Source organism: Barbus barbus (genome assembly GCF_936440315.1).
Source record: "Barbus barbus genome assembly, chromosome: 23".
Classification (NCBI taxonomy): domain Eukaryota; kingdom Metazoa; phylum Chordata; class Actinopteri; order Cypriniformes; family Cyprinidae; genus Barbus; species Barbus barbus.
This window is the reverse complement of record NC_136751.1, coordinates 26,263,087-26,286,170: the sequence shown is the minus strand read 5'-3', so window position 1 is coordinate 26,286,170 and position 23,084 is coordinate 26,263,087. Positions and strand designations below refer to the sequence as shown.

At 37.4% G+C, this 23,084-nt stretch overlaps 1 protein-coding gene across 4 annotated transcripts in view; it reads right to left on the bottom strand.

Annotated features, from left to right (window-relative positions):
* The window catches only part of LOC306842961 (SH3 and multiple ankyrin repeat domains protein 3-like), a 258,820-nt gene that overhangs the window by 141,178 nt on the left and 94,558 nt on the right, over positions 1 to 23,084 (bottom strand). For all 4 annotated transcript variants that reach the window (XR_013781799.1, XR_013781800.1, XM_079374195.1 and 1 more), the window contains exons 3-4: positions 18,963 to 19,166; positions 15,366 to 15,437 (exon numbers count right to left, since the gene is read on the bottom strand). Coding sequence is in view for 2 of the 4 variants with exons in the window: in XM_079374195.1 (XP_079230321.1) it covers positions 15,366 to 15,437; positions 18,963 to 19,166 (276 nt within the window). In the remaining 2 variants the exon portion in view is untranslated. The remainder of the gene's footprint in view (positions 1 to 15,365; positions 15,438 to 18,962; positions 19,167 to 23,084) is intronic.

The following is a 23,084-nucleotide window of genomic DNA, read 5'->3' as shown; positions in this document are numbered from 1 at the left end:
CTGTTAGTTACACAACCATCATTTTGAAGACCTGCATGATCTCAAAAATAGCAATTATGAAAATTACTCAGTAATGAACATAACATGGATAAATGTGGAACAGCAGGCAGACAGAACTAGAAAGAGTAATCACAGATAAAACGACAGATAAAATGCTGGAACGATGGATGAAATTATGGGCGCATGGATGGATGGAACAATGGATGGATGGACGCATGGATGGATGGAACAATGGATGGATGGATGCATGGATGGATGGATGGACGCAATGGCAGATGAAATGATAGAATGATGGATGGATGGATGAATGGACAGTTGGAACGACAGGTAAAATGTTAGAACGATGGATGGATTAATAGAACCATGAATGGATGGACGGAATGACAAAGCGACAGAATGATGGATGAACAGACAGACAGAACGACAGATAAAGTGTTGGAACCATGGATGGATGGAACAATGGATGAGTGCATGGATTAATGACTGGATGGATAGACTGATGGATGGATGGATAGATGGATGGAATGACAGATAATAGATGGATGGATGGATGAACGGACAGGTGGACTGACAGATAAAACATCAGAATGATGGATTGATTGATGGAACCATGGATGAATGGATGGATGGACGGAATGAAAGATAAAACGATAGAATGATGGATGGATGAAAGGACAGACAGAAAGACAGATAAAGTGTTGGAACGATGGATGGATTTAAGGAACCATGGATGGATGGAACAATGGATGGGTGCATGGATGAATGACAGAGAATGAATGGATGAATGGATAGATGATGAAATGATAGAATGATGAATGAATGGATGGATGGATGGATGGATGGATGAACAGACAGATGTGTAGGATATCAGAGACCGAATCAGACAAATTTAAGATTCATCAGAACATTGAAACTTGAGGAGCCGAAATTCCAGAGAGGCCTCAAAAAAACAGGACAACATCATAAATTAGATTTTGGCGCCACTAATCTGAAGCAAGCGAACCAACCAACTCTTTCACAAAACAGCTTGCAACATTAAAACAAAAGAATACTTATTGATAATTCCAACCAGGAAGGAGATCGTCAAATTTGGGGGCAAGTAATAAAGATTGATGGTCAAAGAGATGGCCATCACATGTGTTCCACGCTGGAAATCACGAGCTTCCTTAGACTGATTTTTCCTCCACATAGAAGACAGACCAAACTGAAATTCCTTTGTTCACAGAACATGTCTCTAAGTCCTACACAGAACCTCACAGAGACTGTCGTTTCCATATGCACCTAAAATCATTTTAAAAGACTTTCCTTTTCATTTTAATGAAACTAATCATTTCTATGCATAACTCCATATCATGTATGCAACCCACACAATTAACTATCATGTTTTAATCACATATGGTGTATGTCTTTTTAATAACTATTGAATGACTTTAAAGGGTCATATTCGTGTTTGGTATGTATGAGTTTGAAAAATCATGCTTTAAATGTTTCTTCCAATCAATTCTTTGTCAACTGTATCATAGTCTTGTTATATAAATCATGTCCGAAATTATATTCTACAAGAGCGTTTAAAATTCGGACAATGTGATTGACCACGACATGTTGATTTATTGATTAGGTGGAGAAACAAAGCAACACCCGAGCCAGGACAGTATCTAATTGGTCAAGACAACCATTGGGAGGTGTCAAAAATCAGAGTTTAAAACTCAGGACACTTTCTTCACACTTTTTCCTTTTCTGCTTCTACCTCTTTGCCACTGCGTTTTGACGCAGTTTTTAGTGTTCTTTGAGCGTGCTCTGGCCTACATGCCAGCAGCTACTTAACACCACGAGGAGAAGAAAAACCACCTAGTCTCGTTACATCCTTTTATCCTTTTACTTTCATTTCTGTTCTTTCTGTTGAGTTTCATGTGCTAAGTTAAGTTTGCCAACGCCGTGTCTCCGAGTCCGACCTCGAGTGCCCATCTAAAACTTCAACCAGCCCACAACTCCACAACTTCAGCTAAGAGCCAATGCCCAAGACTTCACTACAAACGACTACTGAACTGTCAGCCAATCAGCAACCTCGGGAAAGCCCCTTTCTGCAACGACTACGACACAAGGGAATCCCTTAACACAGAAGCAACGCAAGCAAGTACAACTCCAGATTTTTGCTGAGCTGGTACAATTAATATAAATGTTAGCCTCATTGAGAAACTCAAAGCGAGGGTTAAATAAGTGATTGGTGGTTCAGGTCTATGCAATTGCACATATTGCTGTAAACTTGGGATTTCACATTTTCATTCTCTTAAACTCTCTTTCTGTAATGTGTGAATGCGTGTGTTCGTGTGTTAGATTAGTTTATGTCTTAGGTTTATATAAAATCTTAGTTATATTGAAAAGAGAAGTATCTTGTGTTTTGTGCTTACAAGTTAATGTCTTAATCTGCCGATCTTATTACTATGCTGTTTAATAGTGTTTTCACTATATGTTTGATTTTAATATCCCGTGCAGAGTTGATGTTACATGGCTTGGTCAATGAATCGCTGCCGCCACAGTGATCAGCCGTAGAACAGAGTCTGTTCAAATTCCCTATAAAATCATAAATGATTCTCTTTAAGCTAAATTAAACTATTTCCCTTTAAACTGCGTTACCCTTACAGATAGAACAACAGCTAAAACATTAAAACAATAGATGGATTACAATAGATGATTTTTATGATGGATGGATGGATGGATGGATGGATGGATGGATGGATGGATGGATAGATGTATGGATGATTCTTTATTTTTATATTATATCATTTAAAAGTAATAGCTGTCAATGTAAGATGACCGTTAGTCCCATTAGACCTTAAGTGACTGTCAAAACAGCAGCTGTACAGCAGTACTGATGTGTAAGTACTCTGTGGCTGTACTGGACCTCACTCTGGTTTAATTAGGTCATGTAATGGTCAGCCTCAGGGCAGGACTGATAAAAGAGTCCCGGGACAGTTCAGTAGATGAGACGCTATTCACAGCTCTATGCTCTCTCTCCAAACTCACATGCATGGTTTTTCAAAAGCACTTCAAAACAATTAAACCAAAATTAACCATACAAATATTTCTTCCACCTTATAACCTTTAATATATAATATTAACATGTATACTCTCTTGAAAACCTGACATGCATTTCAAAAGCCTCATAAATATGTAAGTAGTCATTTAGCAAATGATTTCATTAAAGTGGCGTATAACAGGGTCAATCCTCCTGGAGCAACCTGAGGTTAAGTGTCTCACTCAAGGGCTCAATTCTGGATCAAACAAGCAACTTTTCACGTTTAACCACCACAAGACCATTTGAAAAAAGTTTGTTTCAAACCCCATCAACTCTAACATACATGTAACAAACTACAGTACAGTACAGTAGTAGAGTACAGTATACAGTACATAATGTATACAGTAGAACATCGCTGGCTGAGGTCACAGCTGGCAGATATGGAGCAAACTAGCTCATGCTCCGTTATATTTAATTCACGCTCTCGTGTGGAATGAATATACTGCTTGCTAACACACTAAGACATGCATATATACAGACACGTACAGTGCATTACACTGCAGTTTCAAGTGCTTCCATGGAAAAAAAAGTGGCGTATTAAAAAAAAACAACTTGAGATATTAGACAACAATGAGATTAAAAAAAGCTCAAATGGAGATATTTGCCTAAAGCAACTGCTTCTCAAACTCTCACATATGTCTCTTTTCTAGAGTTTCAGAAGAGATCTCAACAATGCCAGATGAATTCTTGCTTGTACGTTACATGACATGTACATTATTTTAGTTCTTTAAATCTTTATAAACTGTTATCGTAGCCTTTGTTGCAAGGTCAGGTAATTATAAACAAACTTCATGTAATTTTCAGGAAAATAAAAACAATCACATATATATATACACTAATATTATCAGATTTTTTTAGGGCTGTCAAAGTGGTTTTCATAATATATGTGTGTGTACTATTAAATATATTTAAAAAGTTAATTTAAATTGCATTATCATTTAAAAATATTACTGATTTTACTGTACTTTGATAAAACAAAATGCAGCCTTGGTGAGCAGAGGAGTCTTTCAAAAACATCAAAAAAACCTTCCAGACCCCAACCTTTTGAATAATATACATAGGTATCTTAGGTGCACATACACCTGCCTTTTTGTGGTCAAGATTGTGATCCAATCACCCAAAACCCAAGCTAATATGAGGTGTAAAGGTGATCTGTACTGTTTGGAATCATCAGTATAAAAAGAGTGGGAAGAAGCCCCGTTCACCTCATGCGCTCTCACAAGTCCCAAAAGGAATGAGTCTCCCAAACATTCCAGTACTGTTTTCCCAAATCTGTCATCTCTGACTGACTACACCTCCACACTCTGTCTGATCGTGCCATCGCACAAGCGGCAGCCACTCCGAGGCTTTGTTAAATCTCCCATCAGTCACTTCACAGGATCAAGAGATTACGCATCACAGCCTGTGTCATCTTCGTCAAGACCGCGGATCAGCACGCTGTCAAATCCACGCGCAGGTACCACACGTAATCAGAATTCTGGGCATGGCATTCAAAGGACAAGCAAGCCAGAGCGAAAACAGCTGAAAATGGGGGAATACGCTGGAAATGCTTGATGCTGTAAACTTCAACGGTTAAATCGTTCTTGTTCACACCTTAAACACTCACACGCTGTTACACTCCATCTCCACTGCTGTCTTGACATTTTATGCTACACGGAACACATGCTGATAAAAGAGTGTTTGGGAGTGAAAGGTTTGTCTCTGTCTAAGGATGGTCTGATGGCCTGAACTCAGTGTGAGATAGTTTCAGGCCTGTTGACAAAGCTTGCCCTATCCTGTGTACATTGATCATATACATCATGGTTTTTACATTATGCAAATGTTTGGATTTGCAACCAGATGTATTTGAACTAAGCATCATGTAAATCCAAATATAAAAATAGAAATAATAAGCATGCACAATTAATCATCCAATATACCAAAAATGGTACCGATACTGTGCATCCTTAATTTGAACCAACTATATGTTAAGTGGTCAAATTGTTTGGATTTGTAAGGTTCTTGTGGAGATTATCGCTGGTCAATGCACACATGGTAAATTGGTAACAATGTTGGAGAAAATATGGATTTGGTAACATTATCTCAATTAATTGCACAGAATAGGATGTATCAAAATTGCAAGAATGACTAGCAAACAGTTATATTTCACACACAGTATGCAAGCAAAACTGTGTGTATGAATTTACACCTGTCCCAGAGTTGCATCACAGCTTTTGATAACAAAATTTGACCATTAAATGAACAATGACAGCAGAAGAAAATCCTGATTGTTGGTGCCTGGGGCCAGTTCTGTCTCTCTGTACCAAACTGTCTCACACATTCAAAGGGAAGTTACTCTGCTATAAATCCACATACACACACTGATGGAATGCAATACAACAAACACACACACACACACACACACACTCTTACACAATCTAAACAAGACAGACGACGAGAGACAGACACATAGAGAAGTGTCAGCGCGAGAACAGGATACCTTACTGTTGATTTTGGACTTCTTGGCGTCCTTGCCCGGCTTCCTGTTCCTCCGCTCTCTGCCGTCTCTCCGTCCGAGCGCTCCCCCCATCTCCTCTCATCACACACTCATCCACCACATACCCTCTCACCTATCGCCCTGTCTTCTCCTCCTTGTCCCCTCTCTCTCTCTCTCTCTCTCTCTCTCTCCACACACTCACGTCTTGCCAGAGTGCAGCCCGCTCACTCTCTCTCTCTCTCTCTCTCTCTCACACACACTAGCGTCTGGCGTGTGATGAAGGGCTGATTTTTCTGGATGCGGTGACGGGGAGGGAATGGGAGGGAGAGAGGGAGGAGAAAAAGAGGAAGAGGGGGAGATGTGGCGGTAGTTTTGAGGAGGGGAGGGGGGAAACCATTTGGGGTTGAGCCAGTAAGGAAAAAGCTCACGTTTATGCATTCACACTCATTCGTTCACTGATGGTGTGTGTCCCATAGAGAGAGGTGATGAAACGGATCCACGTTCTGACAACACGCACGCACACACACACACACACACACACACACACACACACACACACACACTATGAAGTCGACTGCAGCATGCTCATTGACCAGAACAGATATGACTGCGACTACATGAGCTCCGCCTCTAGCTTAACTTGATTGGCCAGCCAAAAACCAGAGTGGTAATGCTTTTCTCTCTCTCTCTCTCTCTCTCTCTCTCTCTCTCTCTCTCTCTCTTTGATGTTTGAGGTGGGACGTGTGATTGGTTGATTAAATGATTGTGTATTCAGACTGCTTGGAAACAGTAGTGATACAATGATATATCGGCCAGGGTGTCTATAACTAGAGAAAGCATCGACTGAGTGGCTGATGGATATAAACTTGTAAGATGTGGATATGAACTACAGACTGCATAGTCAATGAATAATTAATTTTTTCAGAATTTTAACTTTGAAATATATTAAACCATCCTGCAGTCCTCTTGGAAGTTTGCTGAGGCCCCTTAGTGGGTCCAGGACCCCTAGTTAACAACCATTGCTGTAATGGGACACTAAATACAGTGTGAGAAACAACGCAAGAGCTGAAAGGTCCATCTTAATGTGTATGCCTCAAGCAGCAGTGCTTTAGAATGGGACGAAGGAAGGAAGGAAATTTAAAGACACCTTTAAGAAAGGAAAGAAACAAGGCAGAAAAGAAGAAATTAAGGAATTTAAAAGTCTTTTTTTTCTGAGAAAGAAGGAAAGAAAGAAGGAATTTAAAGACAGCTTTCTGAGAAAGAAAGAAAGAAAGAAAGAAAGAAAGAAAGAAAGAAAGAAAGAAAGAAAGAAAGAAAGAAAGGAGCTTTTCCGAGAAGGAAGGTATATGAAGCAAGAAAGAAAGGACTTTAGAAGGAAGGAAGGAATTTGAAGCTTTCTTAAGAAGGAAGGAAGGAAAAGGAAGAAGGAATTGAAAGATGCAGCTTTTCTGAGAAAGAAGTAAGCACAGAAGGAAAGAAGGAAGGAAGCAAGGAAAGAAGACAGGAAAGAAAGACAGAAGAAAGGAAATATGCAGCTTTTCTGAGAGAGGAAGTAAAGAAGCAATGAAGAAAGGATAAGAAACTAGTTAACCTCACTAATTGATATTTGTCTATGATATATTTAATAAGCATGCATGTACAGACACACTAGTCTAAACCACTGCAGTGAAACAATTTATACCAGTATAATGAACTCATACAGGGTCAGGCAATTGCTGCAGTTTGCTTTACTCTCTCTCTCTCTCTCTCTCTCACACACACACACACACACACACACACACACACACACACACACACACACACACACACACACACAGACACTCTCTCTCTCTCTCTCTCTCTCTCTCTCACACACACTGCATTCAAGGTGTGTTACAACAAGGTGTGTTGTGCAGTTGCTTTGACACAATTTACATTGTTAAAAGCGCTATATAAATAAAGGTGACTTGACCTGACTTGACAACAGAGAAGAAACCACAAAAGCCAAAACGCACACTCATATGAGGCTGCTCTCTTCTCTTGCTGCGGTTAGCAGGCTTGTAATATCATTCAAACACTGTATCAATATGCTCCATGTCTTATATTATATATTTCTGTGTGGGGAAACTCATTCTGAAAGAAACTTTAGCCCTATTGAAACAGACTAGTACCCTCAGGTCGGTAAAGTCGTGTTTCTCAAACGCACTTTGTCATTTCAATCCTGTTTGAATCAAACACATCTGTGTAAATAACAAATTACCTACTTTCTGCAGTTAACTCAGACATCCTCTGAGAAATCTAATTCTGTCTGGATAGAAATGTCTGTTGTTGTCAAAACGCTTCCCCTCATCTATGCTGTCGAATTCTGTAATGAAGGCTAAATTTGTCATTGTGTGCAAATCTTCTGACTGCACCTTCATTGTGGATTTAAACCTTACTGACAAAACATAACAGTTGGTGGTTCACGCACTGCTAAAATCCCATCTGACGTGAAAATTAAATCAATATGGAAAGTCCAATCAAGAAGCGCTGAAAAAATATCTGCATCTAAGTATTAGACAAATGAGAAATAGATCCTAATCCCATCTGAATCACTATATGAAATGACAGACATCCAACGATAATAATCATAACTCCAACAGAGTTTAGCACAGTAATTCTAAACCGGGTTTGCACAAACAAAAAAATAATTATAATTATAATAATATTACTATGAACTGAACAGGTCCAACAATTTGCTAAATGTATTACGACACAGACTGAACATGAAATTTGACAATATTGGTTTCTTAACATCATTTCAGTTTTGTTTGTTTCATGGTTAGCATCTGTCTAATTTAACTGGCTTCTACCAGATGAAATAATGATAAAATCAATAGGAGTATTTTTAATAATTTATAAACCTTTAAAGATAGTAGGGTAATTGATTATAAATGCTTTAGCGGAACCCATCAGTTTCATTATTTCAAAATATTTTTTTAATATTTTTTAACAGATTAACTCCTAATGAAAAACTACATGACACCCTTGATTCTGTCAAGAAATCTTCACCAATAAATCTCCCAACACTAAAACTATATACTGCAATAAACAGAAAATATATTCTTTCTATATACATAAGTATAGTTTTCAATCGATTATGTTATTAGAAACATTACATGGCATTGCAGTTCTTCCCCTTAGTAAAGCCATTAAATTCACAATGTTGCATTTTTAAACGATTTTCAAATACTTTTTTGGTTTAAATACAAATTTGAAATGTTGCGATTCTGTATCTGGTTGGTTTGGTTCATTGCTCGTACAGTAACTCTGAAAAAGTGGGCAGACACCAATGCACTATAGACTTTAATTGGATGCACAACCTTTGACATCAACGTCAAAACATACACTAAGTGTTCTCACCTCCCATTTAAAAGTTATATAGGACTATTTTTATAACCCTAACTAAGCACAATGATAAGGTTGCTTTAATACAGCTCTTAATTATTTCCATTTAGCACTTGTCTTTCTGTGCAGTTTGCAGACCCAATTTTGGGTCACGATCCACCAGTTGAGGACCACTGGTTCAGAAAACGAAGCTGCTTTATGTGTCACAACACACACAATCAAATGAAACCGGGCCTCTTTTGGGCTAAGAGGACAAACACAGTATATATAAGAGATTCTCTCATTCGCTGCATCTTTCAGCTCATTAACTATCTCTCTCTCTCTCGCTCTCTCTGTGTCTGTCTGATGGAGGGATGAGTCAGACGGGTGTTCTGCACTGGAGGTTGACTGTCAGTAATGAGCTTCCTCAGGTGTGGCAGGAGAAGAGTAAGGTGGAAGTCAAAGGGAAGATGACTGGAGATCAGGAATGAGGGATTGATGTGTAGAGAGACATCGAGTGGTTGAATCAGATAAAGGTGAAGCAGATAGCACAAGTCAAACATGCCACATTTACTTTTAACTAGAAAGGAAAGAGTGTACGTGCAGGACACAAGTTAGCAGCCAGAACACGTTTCTCCAAACAAGCAGCTCCAAACCTGTACTAGCTCAGGGTGAATACGGAGACTTCAGTATCACACACACACACACAGTCTGAGAGGAATGGGGTGAATGTCAGTGAGACAAAAAGAAGCAGTTCAGATATCAGATTTTAAAATTCAACACACTCGCCAGTACAACACCCTTCAGTTTATACAGACAGTGAAAAATTAGTTAGTGGATGAGTGAGATATGGAATGTATGAATCAGTTTAATAAATAAGAATGAAATACAGATAAGAAGGGTGTGTAATAAAATAAAAAATAAAAAACACATCTTTCTATTGTCCTCACAGGCTGCACACAACAACAGACTACATAGCATCACCAGTGGTGTCCGATTCACAAACAAATGACTCTTATGAACTGATTCTTCAGTGAATCAAAACATATAGTGACAAGATGACAGATTGATAGACAGAATGACAGATACGATAGATACCATAGATAGATGGACGGATGGATGGATAGACAGACAGATAGATAGATGGATGATTGATGGACGGACAGACGGACGGACAGACAGACAGACAGACAGACAGACAGACAGACAGACAGACAGACAGACAGACAGACAGACAGACAGACAGACAGACAGATAGACAGATAGATAGATAGATAGATAGATAGATAGATAGATAGATAGATACAAATATGCATGTTGCAAATACAGTGTAAAGTGTGTTTGTGTGCATCAGGAGGCTGTTATCTATACGCTCTAGTTCTCTTCCTCTCCTCCTCTTCGTCTCGTTCTCTGGAGAGCAGAACTTGCTAACACACAGCTGGGCCTTCAGTGTGTCCTGCCAGCTCTGCAATGCAGCTCAGGTGAGACTGTGATGGGGTTGGCGGGGGTCAAGCTGTACGCATCTTTATGAGCTCAGTAATGCAATGATAACTTCTCATTTCCATATCAACATCAGCTGCTTCAGTACTGAGGGCATCTTGTCTCTGATAAAGAAAGACATCTTTCTACCGTCTGTCATATGACCATCTCTGACCTCCAGGCTTCAATAAACACACACACACACACACACACACACACACACACACACACACACACACACACACACACACAGTGCATTAGGTTTCATCTTGGCTCAGTCAAAACAGAGTGAATGACTGAAAACTAGGCTAATGCTTGACCTGAACACACACCACTGCACACATGTGGCTGTGCCACAAATTGACAGTTCATATGTGTGGGATTGTGAGCATGTGCAGGCACGTGCATTTGTAGATGTTTGATCATCTGCGTGTGCACCCAGCAGGAGAGGTCAGTACATCAAATAAAACAAATGTCAGTAAATAAGCGGATTACGGCCCTCACCGGTCCCCCGCGCGAGCAGGAGATGGCGCAGTCCAGCAGCTAAATGGCATGGGCCGTCAAAAAAAAACCATAAGTTCACAACAACAAAACCATAATGACAGAAATGCAACAGTGAACCATGATGGCCTGGACAAATTGGAAGAGAAATCAGTGTAGGCACCACTTAAAGAGAGCCAAGGAATATGCTTGCTCCAAATTCTCACACACAATCCTTAAATCCTCAGATATCAGTGTGCCACACTGAACAATTACAAACCAAAAACAAATAGTGATGTCTGATTCACACTCTTTCAAAAAGACTATTTTTAGTGATTCAGTCAAACTTGATCTCAAACCAAGCTTTAATAGTTTTTAATTCAAATTAATCGATAAGTTTGATAACTTCCTGCCGTCATCGCAGTGCGGAAGGTTATCTATCATTGTGTGATAAGGGTACAGCAATGTTGCCCAGGGTCGCAGTTTTGGACTATTTTGAAAATGCAGTCGCGGGAAAAATTACAGAGCTGTGGGTTGCGTTTTTTGTGCTACTTTTATAATGTACTGTGGCCGCCCAAAGTGTATATAGACAAATAAAATTGAAAATAGATCCTTTTACTAATGTGTATTATACTTGGAAAGTAACGTTTACCTGGCAACTTAAGAACGGAGAGGCGGTTGTAACATCACAAACAATGTGAGTTTCAACCAGTGCATACATGTTAAGGCTTTTACACAGCAGAAATAAACATGACAACAGCCACTATAGATTATATAAGATAATAAACACACGATTACGATAGGATATGGTTTGTATGTGATTTTCTTGAGATTTGGATATTTTCATAACAATAATGAATGTGTAGCCTACATCTGAAATGCTAATTAGTACAGTGATAAAAAAGGCTATAAATAGCAGATTTTAACAACAGTAAACCACCAAAATCCACATGTGATCGCAAAAGGAAGTTATTACAAACACTCGATGGTGGTTTAAAGTGAGTTCTGAGTAAAAGTGTACTATTAATCTCATAAATTGTCTTATGTAGCATGATGCTAATGTTAGCTCTAATGCACCTGTAGAACATGTCCAATTCTTCTTCATAATGCATTTTATCATAATACTTCATAAGGTCTCAAGAAAATGTTTTGTTGTATTTATCTAGAAATACTTTCGATAATAGTTGGGTAAATGTGTACTGGGATTGAAGCGATGTGGCTTGGTAAATGTTTTATTGTCAGTATAAAGGCTGATAATGGCTGAATTAAAACAAAAGAATATTATGGATAATCTCTCATACCTGGCGGAGATGTGAAAGGCTCTCTTTCCTTAAACTAGTTTGTCATGCATTCCTTTATTTCAACACATTTACAGGTAAATCCTAGTATTTTATATTTGCGATTAATCATGATTAATTACAGTCCAGGACTGTGATTAACGCTATGAAATTTTTTAATCGATTGACAGCACTAATATATATATATATACATATATATATATACATATACATATATATATGCACTCATACATACATCCCGAATTCCGGAAATGTTGGGACATTTTTAAAATTGGAATAAAATGGAAACTAAAAGACTTTCAAATCGCATGAGCCAAAATTTTATTCATAATAGAACATAGATAACATAACATAAAAGTTTAAACTGAGAAATTTTACAATTTTATGCACAAAATGAGCTCATTTCAAATTTGATGCCTGCTACAGGTCTCAAAAAACTTGGGACGGGGGCATGTTTACCGTGGTGTAGCATCTCCTCTTCTTTTCAAAACAGTTTAAAGAGGTCTGGGCATCGAGGTTATGAGTTTCTGGAGTTTTGGTGTTGGAATTTGGTCCCATTCTTGTCTGATATAGGTTTCCAGCTGCTGATGAGTTCATGGTCTTTGACGTATTTTTCGTTTAATGATGCGCCAAATGTTCTCTTTAGGTGAAAGATCTGGACTGCAGGCAGGCTAATTCAGCACCCGGACTCTTCTACTACGAAGCCACGCTGTTGTAATAGCTGCAGTATGTGGTTTTGGATTGTCCTGCTGAAATACACGTCATCTGGAGGGGTACATATGTTGCTCTAAAACCTTTATAATACCTTTCAGCATTCATAGTGCCTTCCAAAACATGCAAGCTGCACATACCATATGCACTTATGCACCCCCATACCAGCAGAGATGCTGGCTTTTGAACTGAATGCTGATAACACGCTGGAAGGTCTCCCTCCTCTTTCGGCCTTGTCCCTTACGCACAGAGATTTCTCCAGTTTCTCTGAATCTTTTGATGATGTTATGCACGGTAGATGATGAGATTTGCAAAGCCTTTGCAATTTGACGTTGAGGAACGTTGCTTTTAAAGTATTCCACAATCTTTTTACGCACTCTTTCACAGATTGGAGAGCCTCTGCCCATCTTTATTTCTGAGACTCTGCCTCTCTAAGACATCCCTTTTATGTTACAGACCTGATGTCAATTAACTTAATTAGTTGCTAGATGTTCTCCCAGCTGAATCTTTTCAAAAATTTATTGCTTTTTCAGCCAGGCATCAAATTTGAAAGGAGCTCATTTAGTGGATGAAAGTGTAAAATTTATCCGTTTAAACATTTATGATGTTATCTATGTTCTATTGTGAATAAAATATTGGCTCATGTGATTTGAAAGTCTTTTAGTTTTCATTTTATTCAAATTTAAAAAACGTCCCAACATTTGGGGAATGGGGTTGTATATACATACACATATAGCTATATATATATATATATATATACATACACATATAGCTATATATATATATATACACACACACACACACACACACATATACATATATATATATATATATATATATATATATATATATATATATATATATATATATATATATATATATATATATATACACATACATACATACATACACACACACACACACCTCAGGACAACTGAATAATTATTTTGTTTACATGACAGAAGAATTTGAACAGGTTCCTTAAAATGCACCATCCAAAGGAATTAATTTGCTAAAACTGTATCCAAACCAAGCTTTAAAGAAAAGTTTCAAGCATTATCAGTAAATAACTTAAATTCTGGTCTGTTCCTCATACAAAGCTTTCATACGGCTTCAGAAGATTACAGAACATTTTAATGGTACTTTCATGATGGTTATTTGTAAATTTTGGAGCTTGAGAACAAAAAATGCAAACTCATATTCAAGACAAAATTCTAAAATAATTGGAAAACCCATATTGTTCAAGCTCTAATCTGAACATTTGTGCCCTCAGTGTCTATAGTGCTTACAGTATATCAAGATCTACTTTCATTATATACAAAAGAGCACCGTGAATATTCTGCTAAAGATGTCCACTTGTATTTCAGTGAATAAAAAAAAAATAATCATTAGAAATGACATAACTGTGAACGAATGCTGACAGAATGGAAATTTTAGGGGGAACTAACCCTTTAATAAGCACTAGTGGATTATTCATTGATTATGACTTTTTTCATTTCATTCACCGCAGTAATACGGTCACACAGGGTGACTCTGTCAGAAATGTGGTATTATCGCCGTCATCTAAAGAAAGGCTCTAGTTTAATTGAATGGAATAGAGGATTCAAACTGACATGATGATACCAAAATTGGTACGAAGCCAACATTGATTTCCATTTATTGCGCTAATGGCTCATTTTAATTTAGGCCATAACTCTGGCTCTCCAGGTGAGATGAGAGGAGATCTTGTCCGCGGAGGCCAGACAGGCCAAAAACAGCAGCATTAACATGATGAGAGGGGAGTTGATTGGTAATTGCGGTGCATCACGGTGTGTGTTTATGAGAAGTGTTGTTGATTTGAGACACTGGTACAACTAAAAAGCATATTTTTAATTAAATAGTAAAAAAAAAAAAAATTGTCACGCAATCTCCAAAAATTATATAAAAATCATGCATCATCATGTAATCACTGATTGGTCCAGCTCTGAGAAAAGTAACAGGTACCATGTGACATCACCTTAAATGAAATTTAAATAATGACACGAGGATGTCTAACTTCAGATACTGGGACAACTAAAAAGCTCTTTTTATTTTTTATTTAAAACGCATTAACTAGAACGATTTCTTCCTGAAGAAATTTGCCACAGAAATCACTATGAAGTTATATAAAAAATCCCCATCATGTAATACCTGATTGGTCCATCGTTGAGAAAAGTAACAGATACCATGTGACATCACCTGAATAATGACATTGATGAAGTCTAATTTGAGACATTTTAAATCTATTAATTACAATGATTTCTCCCTGAAGCATAAATTAAAATTCTCTATAAAATATCCCCATCATGTAATCACTGAGAAAAGTAACAGGTGCCATGTTTCACCACCTTAATGCATACCTGAATCATGACATCAAGGAACTTTAGTAGCCACTGAACTTGTAAAAAATGTGTGTCTGTAGTGACAGCAGATCACCCAGATGCATTGTGGGTACAGGACAAGGCTAAAATTCCTGTCTTACCTTAGTGTGAAGCTTCGACAGCTGTTTTTCATCCAGGTGTGTCTGTGTATACACTCGCCTCTTGTAGCGAAACTGCCAAAACCAAAACACAGCATTGATTAGGTTTTATGATTATGGATATCACAATTTTAGTCTTCATTAAAGTGCACACGCTAACATTCTTCAGTGATTGTCATGTTTGCTGAATCTGTGAAGTGGAGGGAGATAGACACTGTTTGAGTGTGAACTGCTGTAATCATAACTGTGAGCTGCTAAAACATCTGCACAACTACATTACAGCTGCGCTCAGGATCACACAGTCTCTCATTAATGTGTTGAGAAGAACTGGGACGGTTGTCTGTATTTCACTGAATGATGACTTAAATTTCAGTCTATGTCATAAACTTTTTTTGGTTTGAGGGTGAGTAAATAATGACAGAATTTTCTTTTTTATGTGACTATCGCTTTAAATACCAAGAAAACCAATGAGACAAAAACTCTTCTTGAGTTATGAGTTGAAGGAAAAAAAACTAAAAACCATGACAACAACAGCAAAGTTGAAGAAACTCAGAGGCAGACTCAAAGTAATGTATTGCTGTCAAACTCTAGGCCAATAACAAACGCCTCAGGAACAACTGAGTCAAAATGTCAACGTTCAAAAGTCAAAAACTCACAAACAACAAGAGTGAATAGATCTTACACGCTCAAAACTCACCACAGGATCCCGCTGCTGCGCTACGCATCTCTCTGGCTATGGGCAGTAGCAGTGCAAGCGAGCCGACACTATAATTCTCAGCACTATCCAGAATTCCTCTGTCCTGCACCTCAGCGCCATCAATCCCAAAACATGACACCAACTATAACACCATACTGCAAAACATTACTGCGAAACAGCCATGACTTGGAACGGCAGAAGCGAGCGCTATACACAAAACCATGTGCCCGTGAAGAGGGCAGGGCCTTGCATACACCCACAGCTCCATCCCTCTCCTCCACTGGGATCTGACCATTCACATCTCTTCGTTACTGTGTGCTCTATCTGTCCATCTACATGTCTATCAAGCAAACCCAGGGGGGCTCTGTTCACTATGGGAGTTGTGTTTGTCAGGTCAGCGTGTGGTGGATCTATAGACCTGCTAGTGTGTCGATGGAGCGTCTGCTGTGCAGTGATGGTGCCTGAACTACCGGGACGGGTCTGATTCTGAGCTGTATGAAGCGTGCCAATGCTTTGCCAGGAGCAATGTGAGCACAATAAACGACTGTGGACTGTTCACGTGCAGTGGGTTGCTTTGGGGAATGATGAAACACAAACACAACGCTCCTCCTTCTGTTCACACACACATGGTATATCGCTCACGTTTGACAGTTTCGCTATTTATCAGAGACTGGATCTAGATACTGCGTATAATGTTACAATTTAACAATTTAAATATTTATCGCATAGCAATCTTCATTTATACAGGGTCTTTGTTAGCCTCATGTTCTAATTAGTAATATTAAGCAACATGAAGCAAGTTGTGTTGGTCTCTTGGGGCCATTTGTTCAGAAAGCTTAATCTGGATTTAGAAATTCGCTGTCCAGGGTCAGGTAATCCATCTTTACTTTTCTACTGGTTTTTCAAAGCAAAATTGGATTGGATCACAATTAGGGATGCACGATATTATTGGACTGATATCGGAATCGGCTGATAATGGCTTTAAATGTAACTATTGGCATCGGCCCGATATGAAACATTATGCCGATATGTCTTGCCGATAAGAGTTAACTCACATGTGCTCAGGGTGTACTAGTGATTAGAATGATTACTCATTCTTGTAGTAAAGTTTTGAAATGATGAATGATGATTAGATTCACTGTTTTGGATTCTTTTGATTCAATCAGGTAGACAGGTAGACAGACAGACAGACAGACAGGTAGACAGACAGACAGACAGACAGACAGACAGACAGACAGACAGACAGACAGACAGACAGACAGACAGACAGACAGATAGACAGATAGACAGATAGACAGATAGACAGATAGATAGATAGATAGATAGATAGATATATAACAGAGTAAAAAATATTTAGAGGCTAATATAGGTGTGTGTCTTTAACTGATGGCAAACGTTTTGAGACATTAATTCATGCTTGTCATGGTTTATGGCACCTAGGAGACATTCATAATAAATTTAGTACAGCTTCAAATTCAACAACACATTCAGAAAGAGCCTAACTGCATAAAGGCAATGATTTCTCTCTGTCATTTATCTGCTCACTGCAGAAATATGGAGAGGCCATTTTTCAGAAGCAGACTCTTGTTTGCTCTCTCTTTCAAATGCGCTTTTTTCCACAGACCCCAAAAGTCAAAATTGGAATGATAAATCAGGTGAAATGACAATCAGAGTATTCCTGAACACACAGGCTGACAGAAGAGGATAGAACAATGGAGATATACTCAGGAAGGCAGTGTGCCAAAATGAGATCTGCTGAACACACTGTAAGCAAGCCAAGCTTTTATTTTATTGGCACGCATATTGAGTGTCAAAACCTGGGTGTGAATTATGGTGGGATTTGGGGGTGTGACCCTCTAAGTAGGGATTCAACTACTTATTTTACCTGCTGTATATATTTGAGAATACTAAGTATTGAACACGTCACCATTTTTCTCAGTAAATATATATCTAATGGTGCTGTTGACTTGAAATTTTCACCAGATGTTGGTAACAACCCATACAAAGAATACTAAACAAATAAGTTCAGAAATTAAGTTATGTGTAATAGAATGCAATGACACAGGGAAAAAGTATTGAACACATGAAGAAAGTTAGGTGCGAAAAAAGCATGGAAAGCCAAGCCACCAGCTGAAAAAGCAAGACAATGATCCCAAGCACAGCCGAGGCAAATCTTGAGTGGTTTCAGAAAAATTAAATAAAGCTGATAGAATGGCCAGCCAATCACCTGACTTGGATCCAATAGAAAATAAGAACTAAAGATCAGAGTTCATAGAAGAGGCCCACAGAACCTTCATGATTTGAAGACTGGGCCGAAATCACACATGAGCACAGGAGGCGTCTTGAAGCTGTCATTACAACAAAGGCTTTTGTACAAAGTATTAAATACATTTCAGTAGTTCAATACTTTTTCCATGTGTCATTCCATTTTATTACACATAACTTAATTTAACTTATTTGTTTTGTTTTATTTGGATTACTTAGGTTGTTACTGACATCTGGCGAAAATGTCATGTCAACAGCACTTTTAGAAACATATTTATTGGAAAAAATGCTGAAAATGTTCAATGCTTATTTTACCTGCTGTATCCTTACAAGTGTATATATTTCCATGTAACCACATACATTTTTAGGTAACTTTGCAGTGTCTCATTAGTTAACACTGCATTAAATACACAGGGGTAACATTCCTTTAGGAAATCACAGGACACAACTAATCAGATGATTATATGGAGAGAGCAGGCAAAACTAGTAAAAAAAAATGGATTAATTAAAAAAAAAAAAAAAAGATCTATAAAGGTATTGAGCAGAAAATGGGTGGGCAGTGGAAGAGCATTATGGGAAATTTATAGCATGGCCACAATAGACTTGAATCTGCTCCATGAGTCAGAGAAGACCCTCACCTCTAGGTATGGGACAGGAGAGACGGCAGGAAATGGGTATTCTTTCAGTGTTCGCTGCTCATCCAGGAACTTCCCAGCTTTGCCGTTGTACGCAGGCTGGAAGAGGCCGTAGTTTAGCACGTCCTTCAGGCTCTGGTTGAGTGTGCAGAGGATTCGTTGTTTAGACAACCAGATGGGCGACTCCACATTAAACTTCATGCATTTCTGCAGAAGAAACAAAAGGAGAGACATGATAAGTCATATGTAACAGCAAACCTGATGATTCCCTAATAAATACGCCATTCAAAAGTTGGGTCGATAACATTTTTTAATGATTTTCAAAGAAGTCTTTTATACTTACAAAGGATGCATTTATTTTATTTATAGAAACATACTGTGAAATATTATTACAATTTAAAATAACCATTTTCTATATGAATATATTTTAAAATGCAATTCCTGTGATGCAAAGCTGAATTTTCAGTATCATTACTTCATTGCCACATGATCTTTCAGAAATCATTCTAATATGTTGATTTGCTGCTAAAAAGCATTATTGATTTTTCCTCTTCTTAGTGTATATATTTATATATATATATATATATATATATATAGAGAGAGAGAGAGAGCGAGAGAGAGAGAGAGAGAGAGAGGTAAAGTGATAGTAGTGAGATTAATACAGCTATAATAGATTAATTATTATAATAGATAATTTTTACATAATTATAAATATCTTTACAGTCTATTTTTAACTATGGTAAAATCAGTCAATGCACCACGTCTTCTCCTGACATAATGTTTATTCATTTATAGTATTAAAGTACTAAAGTACTATTAAAGTACTTTAAAGATCTTTAAAGTAACTTTTATTTTGGTGGAAACTAAATTTATCATGGAATATTTTTGGCACCTTCAAAAATATTTGTCAAAAATGATTATAATATGAAGTTTTTTGTTCTAATAATACAAATTTACTGATGATATACATTTCCTTCGAGGTTCTTTTGTTCGTGATGCCCTCAACGTCTCCCCAGAAATATTTCTTGTTTCTTATTATTTCTTCCTCTCATGGTCTTTCAGAGTTTACTCTGTGTTGTGACTTTGTGGAGCTTTTGCCCCAAAATCAGCACTGAAGATTTGAGAGTGAACCGAATGCCCAATCAAGCAGTGTATCAATAAAAGCCTCTCAACCGTGTCTTTGTCCTCTATACCATTACTAATAACACACAACCCCTGCCCTTTCCACAGCACCGTGATTACTAGAGGCAGAGAACCAGCAGACCACCGGGACAGAGAGAGAAGGCAGGAGTGAGAGAGGCTTTCAGCACTTTTGTTCGCTTCTCCTCTCAGCAAATACGACATCAAATGCAGCTTTGAACTCTTGTCTACTGCATTTATTTTACCAGAGAGCCCAGCATTAAGGAGACAAAGATGGGGAGGAGAGAGGACATCAGTCTGAAGCACACACACACACACACACACACACAAACATAAAAAGAAAAGTGTCTCAGAAATTTGTAATTGTGTTCAGAATTCCCCTGAAGTTAAGCCTGCGATTCATTCTGTTTTCCCGGGGATAACAACAGCCTCCACCGCGGTCGTTCCTCTTGATTTTCAATCTTAAATTTCATCACTCTTTTCTGTGTTTATCTTCGCTCACGATGACAGGCGACTGGGGCGCATTCAGCTCTATTTAAACTCAGAACCAGTGGAAAACCAGACAAACCACAAACCTCTATTCAACATACAAATGGAACTGACGCTTCAATACAATAATACAATCATCTCACGTCACACTTACATTCTTTTTTCTGACAAGAACATATGGACATTACAAATTAAATGATAAAAATTTGCAATCAAAGCAGCCGAAGTTCAATTTTTAGGCCGGCCAAGTGAATGGCATTTAAAATTACATATGCATTTTCATAAACTTTTGCAAGCTGTATGCATACATACATACAGTATACTCACAAATATATATATACTGAATATATGTTTAATGTTTTTTTATTGTAGTCTCTTATGTTCATCAAAGCTGTATTCATTTGATCAAAAATACAGAAATACATTAAATATTATTACAATTTCTTATATTACTTTCCTATTTTAATATAGTTTAAAATATAATTTATTCCTGTAATGCTTAATATTGTTTTGGACTTGTGATACTTATTTCAGGATTCTCTGATAAATAAAAAGTTAAAAAGAACAGTGTTATTCAAAATAGAAATTTTGTGTTACAATATTCAATAGTATCGTAATAGTAATAGACTTACATTTTTTGAAAATATTTCTATTCTGAATAAATGCTGTTCTTTTAAACTTTTTATTCATCGACGAATCAAAGCAAAAAAGTATCACAGGTTCCAAAAAAATATTAAGCAGCACAACAGTTTCAAAACTGATAATAAATCAGCATATATGACCCTGGAGCACAAAACCAGTCTTGGTCGCTGGGGTATATTTGTAGCAATAGCCAAAAATACATTGTATGGGTCAAAATGATTGATTTTTCTTTTATGCCAAAAATCATTAGGATATTAAGTAAAGATCATGTTCCATGAAGATATTTTGTAAATTTCCTACTGTAAATATATCAAAACTTCATTTTTGATTAGTAATATGCATTAGTAATAAGAACTTCATTTGGACAACTTTAAAGGTGATTTTCTCAATATTGTTTTTTTGTTTTGCACCCTCAGATTCCATATTTTCAAATAGTTGTATCTCGGCCAAATATTGTCCTATCCTAACAAACCATACACCGATGGAAAGATTATTTATCCAGATGATTTATTCTTTCAGGTCATGTATAAATCTCAATTTTGAAAAATTGACACTTATTAGAATGATTTCTGGAAGATCAGGTGACCCTGAAGACTGGTGTAAAAGTTCATAAATTATATTCTAAAGTATATTAAAATAGTAAACCAATATTAGAAATTGCAATAAAATGAACTGTATTTCTGTATTTTTGATCAAATAAATACAGACTTGATGAACATAAGAGATTACAATAAAACACATTAAAAATCTTACTGATCCCAAACTTTTGAATGGCATATACATAGTAAAATATTGTAAGTATAAATATTGATAATGATTATATCTTGTCTGCTTTTATATTACAGCCCAGAATATTTACTAGTGAAGGGTTTGAGACTGTGTCATAGTTTATTTTTAATTTAGACAGAACTGTATTTATTAATATCTTCACCATTGACTGAACTGAGGTTTCACTGAGGTTACTGCAGTGCATTCTGGGACTGCCTGTTTAGAATTACCTTACACTGCCTTGATTTTGGATTGATTTAGAATATAGACCAATTATGTTATCATAAAGGGGAGGTTAATTTTGCTGCTAACTTTTTTACACAACCTTTGAATCAGGAAATGCTGTCTATATACTTGTAGGTGGCATCAGGTTTTGGAACAAAACTAGGCCTATCACTTTACAAACAAGCAAACACCTCTTCCATTTGTATTTTTGTCCATAATTTAGCCAGAAATGAGAACTTTAATGTGTAATTATTAACATGAACACACGTCCCCAAATACTCCCCGCCCATATCGGGAGGGCAGTTCTCCCACAATGCAGCATTGCCAATGTGATTCCCTGAATTCATGGACTGATGCTGATGTTAGCTTGAGGAAATTCATAACAGGCCTCTATTGGCATCAGTTTAGGAGAGAGAGATTCCTAACAATGCATTGATTGAGCTGCATGCATACAACCGCGCACAATGACTCCGTTTGGCTGGAAAACGCTGTGGATTTGCTCAATAGGGCTTTGGTAAGCAGGCTGGTTTTCAGCAGGCCTCCAGGGAAACGTGGAGTAGCGATATAAAGCACATCTGGAGAATGAGACAGGGACAGTCCATCACCGTCACACACACATGCAGGTGCACACAAACACATCATGCCATGCACACATGCACTGAAAATGCCGTAACACTGCACTTTTATACATTAAACCATTTCAAGGAGTAATTAGAAATAAGCATGAATATATAATTATTCACAAGAACATACTGATTACTATATTAAGCATAGTGTATTAGTGCATATCTTTATACATATTATTTTTATATAGTATACAGGCTTTAAATAAAGTGTTGTCACAGTCTCTGCCCATAAATA